The sequence below is a fragment of the Terrapene carolina genome, unplaced genomic scaffold (genome assembly GCF_002925995.2).
Source record: "Terrapene carolina triunguis isolate 2854851 unplaced genomic scaffold, T_m_triunguis-2.0 Scaffold34021, whole genome shotgun sequence".
Lineage (NCBI taxonomy): Eukaryota > Metazoa > Chordata > Testudines > Emydidae > Terrapene > Terrapene triunguis.
Window position 1 is genome coordinate 1,028,057 of NW_020698372.1, and position 12,066 is coordinate 1,040,122.

The 12,066-nt window shown below is 44.1% G+C and overlaps 1 protein-coding gene across 1 annotated transcript; it reads left to right on the top strand.

Annotated features, from left to right (window-relative positions):
• The first annotated feature begins 639 nt into the window (after positions 1-639).
• Positions 640-1,869, top strand: LOC113405146 (C-C chemokine receptor type 5-like). The gene has a single exon (XM_026646049.1). It carries the CDS (start codon positions 658-660, stop codon positions 1,702-1,704), a length of 1,047 nt encoding a protein of 348 aa, XP_026501834.1. The 5' UTR covers positions 640-657; the 3' UTR covers positions 1,705-1,869.
• Positions 1,870-12,066: the final 10,197 nt, after the last annotated feature.

Below are 12,066 nucleotides of genomic sequence, written 5' to 3' on the forward strand. Positions count from 1 at the left end.
GACAAATAATTTTCAACAAATAATATTTTGCAAATTTTTGCCTGTGGAATGCTACTTAGATGTTCTGCACCCAGAGCCTACCAATGCACACACACTCATGGCTTATTGCTTTGATGTGGGCTAGTGATATCTGAATGTGGTTCAGAAAGCTGAAAAATATTAACTGTTTTCTCTTCTTTTCTGTTGCTCTCTTTTTGGTTCATTCTAACACTTCTGAAAACCACTTACTCCACCTTCCTAGCATCCCAGCTCGGAACTAGCTGCCTCTGCTATTAGTCAGTCGGCAATTAGTTTTCACCTGTGTTATGGTGCCACATGGTTTACTGAAGACAAACACTTCTCATACATAGTACAAGTGGGAAACAATATTTAGCAAGTTCAAACAGCAAGTTAATTCTAAATTCGTTGTTAACGTGATCTGCAATTTTGTTTTTACATCTTAACATCAGCAGTTATCCTGTTTACAGCAAAGGGTATTCTAAAATGAAAATCAACACGCACAGTAAATTTTAATGGCTTGTACAAACATATGATTATATAATACAATGTATTTCATTCCTGTGTTTCACTGTGATACTATACAGTACCTGTAAATAATCATCCATTTCTTCATTCTTAGGCCAGTGCAAAATGAACACTTCTACCAGTGAACCAGAGATGGAGATACAGACAACAACGTATTACTATGAACAGTTTGATGCAGCACCATGTTCAAATAATGTCAAACAATTTGCATCCCACTTTGTGCCACCGCTTTATTCCTTGGTGCTGATATTTGGCCTGGTGGGCAATGTGCTCGTTGTGCTGATCCTGATAAAATACAAGAGGCTGAGAAGCATGACTGACATCTATCTGCTGAATCTGGCAATTTCCGATTTGCTTTTTATTTTTTCCCTGCCATTTTGGGCTTACTACATAGCACGTGAGTGGGATTTTGGAAATGCAATGTGTAAAATTCTTTCAGGGGTCTATTTTGCTGGCTTCTACAGTGGAATGTTTTTCATAATACTTTTGACAATAGATAGATATCTGGCCATTGTCCATGCAGTGTTTGCTTTAAAAGCTAGGACAGTTACCTATGGCATCCTCACAAGTGTTGTCATTTGGGGTATTGCAATATTAGCCTCTCTTCCAGGGCTTATATTTCATAGTGTGCAAAAGGAAGGTCCTCGCTGGACTTGCAGCTCTCATTATCCATCAAATTATGAAAAAGAATGGAGGCAATTCCTGATTTTAAAGATGAACATCCTGGGACTTGTCGTTCCATTTGTCATTATGATCTTCTGCTACATAGAAATTATAAAAATATTACTGAGACGTAGGAATGAGAAAAAACATAAGGCAGTCAGGCTTATTTTTATCCTAATGATTGTTTATTTTATCTTCTGGACACCATACAACATTGTTGTTCTCATATACGCTTTTCAAGATTCATTTTCCCTAAATAACTGTGAGAGCAGCAGTCAGCTGGAGCTAGCAATCCAAGTGACAGAAGCGATTGCAATGTTCCACTGTTGTATCAACCCCGTGATCTATGCCTTCGCTGGTGAAAAGTTTAGGAAATATCTTTATACCTTTTTCCAAAAAGACATTGCAATCTACCTCTGCAAACACTGTCCAGCTCTTCATGGTGATAAATTAGAACGGTTTAGCTCCACATACACCCCATCCACTGCAGAGCATGATATCTCCATTGGTTTGTAAAGTGCATTAGAAATGTATCCAGTAAAAGTTTCATCCTCCTTTTAACTTAAAATGTTGTGGAATTAATCAAAATTTTATGGTCATTGTCCTTAAAAACTGTACAGTCATAGTAGCTAATTTTTTTGTGGCATTGCAGTATTTCTCATTCCCTATGCAGTGAATGCTACCAACTCCACAAGAAAGCTAAATACTGCTGTTTGATAAGTGTCCACTTCAACATGGAATCCAATGTAGTAAGGTTTTGTTTTCTGGATGTTGGCCAGTGAACAAAGTGTCAATGTGATTTCCTCCGGAAATATAATTCAGAAGATGGTGTGAAGAGGGCAGAGAATGAGGTATGTCCTCTCTCAAGAACCAGTTATCTATATGCAAAGACTATAAGAAAAACTCTGGGAGGAAGGCAGCTGTCGGAGAGTGTTTTGGCCATTTATATGGAGCTTGATGTGCCTTGTTTTACTTCAACATTTTTCATTAATGGGAATTTATGACAAAAACTGTTTTGCAACAAAATAAGAATAAAAGGATCTAAAATTACCATGAATTTTAAAAAATAGTGTTTTTTTCATAATATAATCAACTACCTATATGGCAGGGGGAGGTTTATTTACAGATATGCTGCTATCCTATTTTTCTTACAGGGCAGGAAGACCTCTTAAATCGCCATGAAAAAGAGGTTTTGGATAAACAGGGGAAAAAAAGATTGTGCACATTTCTGTTGAGGGATATGACTGACCTTCTGTTAGCCAGAATTGCAGCAAACAGGCCTATGCTATTAACCAGTGACTATCTCTTTAAAATAATCCTTTCCCCTTGACTATTGCATTACCTTACCTTATTTAGAATTCAGTTTTACGCATGTAACTTAAACATTCAATTACTTATATCTTTAAGAGCCAACTTTCTTTAAAGGGGCTGTGACAGAGTGTGAGTAATCTTAGGCTGACTCATCACTTAGTAAGCATCCCTACATGAGGCAAATTAGGGGGATAATTGGCTAAAGACTAAATGATTAACCAATTTACCAGGTGGCTCATCTCATCAGCTGAGAACAGCTAAAAGAGAGAGATGAAGAGAGGAGAGGGGTAGGCTGCAAGGGAGGGCCTGAGAAGCCCAGGGTCTCAAAAAGGTAAGATCTCTTCTCCCCACCACCACTCTATGCCTAGGGAGTGTAGTAGAGAGAGAGAGACCCTGGAGCATGGGGCCTGGTGAAAGACCTGAGGCCTGAAGCACAGTTAGCAAAGCCAAGCCATGTTATGAGCCAAAGTCAAGCCCCATGATAAAGCAAATGCCTGCTTACAAATTCACTGTCTGGTACATGAACTTGGCAAAAACATGTCTGACATTGCTAAAACACAGATGCTCCTAAGAAGTACTGGGCACTGGGTATTCATAAAGGCTAGTACAGGTACACCCCAACATAGAGTTATAGTATAAACAAAATCCTGGGAGATGATACAGGAACACACCGACCCCCAGTAAAGACAAGGATAGGAGGACAGAATGATGGGTGGAGATGTTTTGTTTGAACCAGCAGGTACAAGGTGTAGTGTCAATAACATCTTGGTAATACATCTGAATTGTAATACGTAACTTATTTGCATCAATGTATAAAAGAGAAATCAAAGAAGGGGCACCTTTGTCCAGCCAAGGGGGCAGCAGAAAGTCCTGCTGTTGACTGAGCTGAGTCAATTATCACGGGCATACATGTGTTAACATACCTGTAGACATGGATCCAGGGAGCTAGGCCCGTGGTTCGTCGGCAATAAATCTGGCCGAGTGCCTTCGCCCCGAACCGAGTCTGTATTTTTTCTGGGTAGTGCTATCTACGTCTGCTGGCTCCAGCACATGTAGAGAAGACACACAGGCATGCCAACTGACAACAGGGAGAATGTAAGAAGCTTGAGCTTTGGGGAACTTGTTCTGTTGTAATCACACTGTAAATAAAGCATTTGGTGTTGAACTTGCCACGAGTTCTGTGTGAGAACTGTTTGCAGTAAGGAATTCAGGGTGAGGGAACTCTGTCCTGTGACAGCTCCTCAACTCAGCCTCCTCTTTTGGGAGTGAAACTCTGGAGGTAACTGAACATGCATCAAGCTGTTAGAAATCTATAGGCTATTAATTGCAGGGAAAAGTTGCACCTGCAAAACAGGATCTTGTTTCTGAAACAATAGCTTCCCGACAGCTGATAAAAAAGCATAAATCAAATGCAGCAGAGTGAGAAATATAGATCAGTCTCTATGTTTGCAGCATATTAAATGGTTGTGTTTGGTCATAAAAAGAATGGCTAGAAATGAATGGCACAGGAGGGAGAGAGGTAAAATGATTTTGTGGGCTGGAAAGCTCAACAACTCTCTGGCTTTTTTAATAACTGCAAGAAAATGGGAAAGTGGAAAAAGATTTAAAATGCCAAAATTTCAGAGAAGTCTGTCTAAGCCTTATATTCTTCTACAGTTTTTCTGTAGCAAAATACTGAATGAAGCAGTGCAAATATATTTTTGCTTACCAAAAAAAGTTAGGAAAAATTATCGTGTATGCAAAATTCTCTAGTCCTATTTCCCTGTCAGCCTTGTAAGCAGAAATTAAACATGACTTATTCTCATGATACAAAAGAGAATGATAAAGAATTCCTCTGATGTACCTTGTACCTTCCAAATCAGTGCGCCGTTATTTTCCAATAGTATATTACCTTTCTTAATTCTCTGATGGGCCAGTAGGCCGTTGCCTGCTATCCAGCCATGGAATGCTCAGGACACTAATTCCAGCAACCATTGGTGCCACAGTCAAAACCTATTGTTTACTGAGGGTTCACCATCAGTACTGTTAGGAGTTGACGCACGCTGCACTAAATTGTCCTGGGCTCACTAGATGAAGGAAGGTTATGGTATACCACCGAAAGGCTGTGTCTACTCTACAGCGCGTACACTGGCACAGCTGTACCGAAGCAGCTCTCCTGTTGACATAATTACACCACCCCAACGAGCGGCGGTAGCTATGTCAGCAGGAGAAGCGCTCCCGCTGACATAGCACTGTGCACACTACCACTTATGCTGGCATAATTTATGTCACTCAGACGGGGCTGGAATATTCACACCCCTGAACGACATACGTTTTGCCGACATAAATGGTAGTGTAGACATGGCCTAACTGACCATGGACTTGGAGGCCTGAATATATAATGGGGAAAGAGAAAACCTGGAAAGCAACAGATATCTCCCAGAGAAAAATTTTAAGACCTGACTCTTCCAGGCTTTACATTTGAACTGTTCCCCCCACACACACACACACCCCATTAGAAGCATATTTCTTGGTCATAAATCATCTTTTCCTCCACATGAACCAAAGTGAAAATTTCCTCCAAAAACAAGAATTTTTGCACCCAAGTGGTATTCAGGCAAAGTTAAAAAGAAGTGCTGGCTTCATTTTGGATTTGGAAATGTTTACTCGGCTACAGTCCTAACATTTAATCCTACATTGTCCTTTGATGGGCAATGATTTTTCCCATAGATGTCACATGTGCCTTGATTTTGACACCACAAACAATTCCAAATGAGAGTGATGTTATCTACACAGGATGATAGTAAAATAGGAGTGAGGAGAAAATGGATGGTGTTTCAGCAAGCGCTTGCTTAAGCATTACACTGATCCTGCAAACTCTTACTCATTCAAGTAGGCATTACTGATGCAGACAGTCCAACTGACTTCAGTCCATTTGCTTCAAATGGCACTACTCATGCATGTAAGTCCTGCTCAGATGAGTAAGAGACACCAGGGTCAGCTCTTAATACCCGAGCACTTAAATAATGCTTTACAACTTCACAGCTGCCTTTCCTCAGTCCATGACTGTTTTTAAATTATTTCAGAAGAAGAAAGTAGTTGGGGTATTGCTTTGACAAGCTAAAATCTGTGAGGATCTAAAGGGGCTTTGGAAGAATTTTTTTTTTAAATAGTGTACAAAACAGTGCACTAAAAGAACATCAAGGTTGCAAAATCCAGAGCTCAAAAATTAGGAAATGCCAGAATTATGGTTGCTTGTGCAACTTAAATTTAACCCTGCTGTGCATATTCATTCTGACAATCTTAATTACATGATCACATACTATTTTTTCCACAGGACTCCTGCCATGTCCAGTGCACAGAGTAGGCATGCTCTGGGAATGAATCAGGGTTGTGTAGTGAAGGAGGCTGTTGTCTGTAGGACCCCGCTTCATTTGATGCAGAAGCGGGAAGGCATGTAGTGAATGAAGCAGAGGACTACTGGAAGAGAAAGGAGAGTCTTATGGTTAAGCTTGTTGAATGCTGCTCTGGAGAACTGGTTTCTATCCCTGTGTCTGTCATAGAGTTCCTATAGGATGCTAAACAACATAACATAAGAACATAAGAATGGCCCTACCAGGTCAGACCAAAGGTCCATCTAGCCCAGTATCCTGTCTGCCGACAGTGGCCAATGCCAGGTGCCCCAGAGGGAATGGACAGAACAGGTAATCATCAAGTGATCCATCCCCTGTCGCTCATTCCCAGCTTCTGGCAAACAAGCCTCTTAAACAAAAATTTCACAGGTGGCCACTAATTGTGAGTTCCTCATTTTCTGGGTGCCCAACTTGAGTCTCTGAGGTCCAATTTGTACAAAAAAATCACTGTCTTCAAAAATAAAACAATGTAAAATTTAGAACCTACAAGTCCATTCAGTCCTATTTCTTGTTGAGCCAGTCACTCAGAGCTAGTTTACACTACCCGCCCGGATCGGCGGGTAGAAATCGATCTCTCGGGGATCGATTTATCGCATTTCATCTAGACGGATAAATCGATCCCCGAATCGACGCGCGTACTCCCACCTCGTCAGGAGAAGTAAGCGCTGTCAACGGGGGAGCCACGGCGGTCGATTTGCCCCCGTCCTCACAGCGGGGTAAGTTGAATAGGATACGTCGAATTCAGCTACGCTATTCGCGTAGCTGAATTTGCGTATCTTAAATTGATCTCCCCCTCCCCCAGTGTAGACCTAGCCTCAGACAAACAAGTTTGTTTACATTTGCAGGAGATAAAGCTGCTTGCTTCTTGTTGGTAATGTCACCTGAAAATGAGAACAGATGTTCGCATGGCACTATTGTAGCCAGCGTCACAAGATATTTACGTGCCAGATGCGCTAAAGAGTCATCTTCAGCCACCATGCCAGAGGACATGCATCCATGCTGATGATAGGTTCTGCTCAATAGCGATCCAAAGCAGTGTAGACCGACGCATGTTCACTTTCATCATCTGAGTCAGATACCACCAGCAGAAGGTCGATTTTTTCCCCCTGTAGTTTCCACATTAGAGTGTTGCTCTTTTAAGAGTTCTGAAAGCATGCTCCACACCTCATCCCTCTCAGATTTTGGAAGGCACTTCAGATTCTTAAACCTTGGGTTGAGTGCTGTCTTTAGAAATTTCACATTGGTATCTTTTGTGTTTTGTCAAATCAGTGAAAGTGTCCTTAAAATGAACTTGTGTTGGGTCATCATACAAGACTGGTATAATATAAACTACGTAGTAGAATGTGGGTAAAACAGAGCAGGGGACATACAGTTCTCCCCCAAGGAGTTCAGTCACAAATTTAATTAACGCATTCTTTTTTTAAATGAGTGTCATTAGCATGGAAGCATGTCCTCTGGAATGGTGGCCGAAGCATGAAGGGGCATATGAATGTTTAGCATATTTGGCATGTAAATACCTTGCAATGCCAGCTACAAAAGTGCCAGGTGAACGTCTGTTCTCACTTTCAGATGACATTGTAAATAAGAAGCGGGCAGCATTATCGCCCGTAAATGTAAACAAATTTGTTTGTCTGAGCAATTGGCTGAATAAAAAGTAGGACTGAGTGGACTTGTAGGCTTGAAAGTTTTACATTGTTTTGTTCTTGAGTGCAGTTATGTAACAAAATTAAATCTACATTTGTAAGTTGCACTGTCATGATAAAGAGGTTGCACTCCGATACTTGTATGAGGTGAATTGAAAAATAAGATTTTTGGTTTATCCTTTTTACAGTGCAAATATTTGTAATCAAAAATAATAATATAAAGTGAGCACTGAACACTTTGTATTCTGTGTTGTAATTTAAATCAATATATTTGAAAAGGTAGAAAAACATCCAAAAATATTTAATAAATTTCAATTGGTATTCTATTGTTTAACAGTATGATTAAAACTGTGATTAATCACGGTTAATTTTTTTAGTTAATCACGTGAGTTAACTGCAATTAATCAACAGACCTAAAAATATTAATACCTCTGGAGCAACCCCATGATATTTTAATGACCGATTTCAGTGAAGTTCAGACTGAGCGTTCTAGAGAAAAATCACACTGACAAGTCAAAATTCAGAAACTAAGTGAAGAACTGAAACATTTTATTGTAAAAACCCAGCCCTTGTCAACCTGAGGGACCATTCCCATTTTACTCTAAGACAAAGAGATGCATCTTATTATGAAACTGTGAATGAAGCAATCAGAAGGTTATCAAGCCTAGCAGTTTTCAGTAGAAAATGAACAAGCAAGAATTATTGGTATATCAAAAACAACTGATCTGTTTGCCAACCCAAAAGTCTAGAAACAAAGATTTTAGTTAAATGTTGTATACATGTGTAAACAGAACTTTTCTGTGAAGATCGACTGCATATTGTGTTTGCACACTGATGGATAAGGTGGCTATGGTCTGATTTTCCAAGATGGCAATGGTAAGTAAAATTTAAATTTTGGAATCAGGAAAGGGGCCCCTAACCTATTCTTACGCCAGGGCTCTCAGTGGCCTTGCTACACCCCTGGTGGGAGGGGGCTGGATCTTTGAGTCATGGAATAAGGGCAAAGGAGAAAAGGGAGGGAGTCACAGGTCAGAGGATGGGTGGAGAGTATCAATTGGATGTGTGAAAAGGGTGCAGAGGACAGGAGAGTGTGGAAGGGGAGGGGGGGAGGCTGGGACATGGAAAGGCTCAGGCCTTGGCTACACTTGCGAGTTACAGAGCTGTGAAGGCTCCCCCAGTGCTGTAACTCACTCCCCGTCCACACTGGCAAGGCATTTGCAGCGCTGTATCTCCGTGGTTGCAGCGCTGCATGTATTCCACCTCTCCGAGAGGAATAGTGAGTATTGCGCTGCCACTGCAGCGCTGCGGCGCCAGTGTGGCCGCCCAATGCACTGTAAATAGCCTCCAGAATTATTCGGCAGTATCCCACAATGCCTGTTCTAGCCACTCTGGTCATCAGTTCAAACTCTACTGCCCTGGCCTCAGGTAACCAACCATGTGACCGACCCTTTACATTCCCCGGGAATTTTAAAAATCCCCTTCCTGTTTGCTCAGCCCGGCGTGGCGTGGAGTGCTATCAGCGAATCTTTCCAGGTGACCATGCCTCCACGCGCCAAGCGAGCCCCAGCACGGAGCAATGGCGAGTTGCTGGACCTCATCAGTGTTTGGGAGGAGGAAGCTGTACAGTCCCAGCTGCGCTCCAGCTGTAGGAATTACGATACCTTTGGGAAAGTATCGAAGGACATGATGGAAAGGGGCCATGACCAGGATGCCCTGCAGTGCAGGATTAAAGTGAAGGAGTTGCGGAGTGCCTACCGCAAAGCCCGCGACGCAAACGGCCGCTCGGGTGCTCCCCCCGCGACCTGCCGATTCTACAAAGAGCTGGATGCAATACTTGGGGTTAACCCCACCTCCACTCCGAGCACCACCATGGACACTTCAGAGCCAGTGGGGGGGAGGGGGAGGAGGAAGAGGAGGAGGAGGAGGAGGAGGAGGAAAACGGGAGTGATGGTGGTGGGCCGGATGGAGACACCCCGGAATCCCTGGAGCTATGCAGCTAGGAGCTCTTCTCGAGCCAGGAGGAAGGTAGCCAGTCGCAGCGGCCGGTACTTGGTGGAGGACAAACAGAAGAGCAGGTTCCCGGTAAGCGGGGTTTTTTTGGGGGAAGGAATTTTTTCGGTGTGGGCTCTTTGGGAGAGGAGGGTTAGGCATTCATGCCTAGATGTGGAATAGTGCATTGATGTGGTTTATCACATCGCGGTAATCGGCCTCGGTAATCTCCTGAATGTCTCATCCAGAACGTGTGCAATGAGCTTGCGCAGGTTTATCGGGAGAGCCACCGTGGTCCTTGTCCCAGCCAGGCTAACGTGTCCGCACCACTGTGCCGCGAGGGGTGGGGGGACCATTGCTGCACACAGGCAAGCTGCATATGGGCCAGGGCGGAAGCCGCATTGCCGTAGAAGATCCTCCCTTGCTTCCCAGGTCACCCTCAGCAGCGAGATATCGTCCAGGACGAACTCCTGTGGAAAATGTTGGGACAGTGTTCAGTGTAGGTGCCCCCTGAAGCTGTTGGCTCTCCCCAAGGCACAGAAACCCAGAGGACAGTGCAGCCCTGAAATAATCAGTCCCCCTTACTCACCATTTTGAGGCTTCCCTAGGATATGTGTGCTCTGTTTCGGACGGGAAAATTATGCTATTGTGTAGACCCTGTGTGTTTTCTACTCCTTAAGTGCGGGGGGAATCATTACTCTGTCTGGTATAAACAATGCTGCCTATGTTAAATGTTGCATTTTGCCTATACAGCTGCATCAACCTTGAGACCTCAGCCGTCCCTCTTATCGCCTGCTCAGAGACTGCAAAGACTCAGGAAGAGACCACGAAAAAGCAAAGAAGACATGCTGCAAGAAGTGATGCGGCAATCTATTAAAGAGAATGAGAAAGCATAGGACTGGAGGGAGAGAGAAAGCAGGATCCGCCAGGAAAACGCAGCGCACCGGCAGCAAAGCACCGCGCACCGGCAGCAAAGCACTGATAGGCTCATAAGCATCCTGGAGCGCCAAGCAGATGCTATCCAGGAGCTGGTAGCCATGCAGAAAGAGGAGCAGTATTGCAAACGCAAACGCCAACGCCACCCCCCCTACAGCCCTTGTCCCAAAACTCTTTCTGTTGTGCCCCACTGTCACCTCCAACCCACTTTCCCCAACTTCCGTGTTCTTCACGCCACCCGCTGCCTCCAACACCAGTATCTTCACCACCCAGCCCTGAAAACCACGACCCTTACCCTCTGCACTCAACCCCCATCACCATGCAGTATAGCTGTCCTGAAGTGCAGCACTCACTGAACAGCACACCAGACAGGACATACGTGAATCTGTGATTGTACTGTTCCCCACTCCACCCCCTTGTTTCTTTTCAATAAATACATTTTTTTTCTTTTCAATAAATGGATTCTTTGGCTTTGAAAACATTCTTTATTATTGCATAAAGTAAAAGACTCCTTAGCCCAGGAAATAAACAGGCACTGCAAGTCTGCTTGTCTGCTAAGCAGACACTGATTCCTAAAGATTGGAACTACTGCACTTCACTCCCGTGCAGGGCACCAGATATCACTGCTGGTTTTCAGACTCAAATTGCTCCCTCAAGGCATCCCTAATCCTTGCAGCCCCGCGCTGGGCCCCTGTAATAGCCCTGCTCTCTGGCTGTGCAAATTCAGCCTCCAGGTGTTGAACCTCGGAGGTCCATGCCTGAGTGAAGCTTTCACCCTTCCCTTCACAAATATTATGGAGGGCACAGCACGCGGATATAACCGCGGGGATGCTGTTTTTGGCCAAGTACAGCTTCCCATACAGAGATCGCCAGCGGCCCTTTAAACGGCCAAAGGCACACTCCACAGTCATTCGGCACCGGCTCAGCCTATAGTTGAACCGTTCCTTGCTGCTGTCAAGGCTCCCTGTGTAGGGTTTCATGAGCCATGGCATTAACAGGTAAGCGGGACCTCCAAGGATCACAATGGGCATTTCAACTTCCCCTACCGTGATCTTCTGCTCTGGGAAAAAAGTCCCGGCCTGCATCTTACTGAACAGCCAAGGGTTCCGAAAGATGCGTGCGTCATGCACCTTTCCGGGCCAGCCTGTGTTAATGTCAATGAAACGCCCACGGTGATCCACAAGCGCCTGGAGAACCATGCAGAAATACCCCTTCCGATTAACATACTCGGATCCTAGGTGGGGTGGTGCCAGAATAGGAATATGCATCCCATCTATCGCCCCTCCACAGTTAGGGAACCCCATTTGTGCAAAGCCATCCACTATTTCCTGCACGTTACCCAGAGTCACGGTTCTTCTGAGTAGGATGCGATTAATGGCCTTGCAAACTTGCATCAACACGATTCCAACGGTCGACTTTCCCACTCCAAACTGGTTTGCGACTGACCGGTAGCTGTCTGGAGTTGCCAGTTTCTAGACTGGAATAGCCACCCGCTTCTCCACTGGCAGGGCAGCTCTCAATCTCGTGTCCTTGCGCCGCAGGGTGGGGGCAAGCTCCTCACACAGTCCCATGAAAGTGGCTTTTCTCATCCGAAAGTTCTGCAGCCA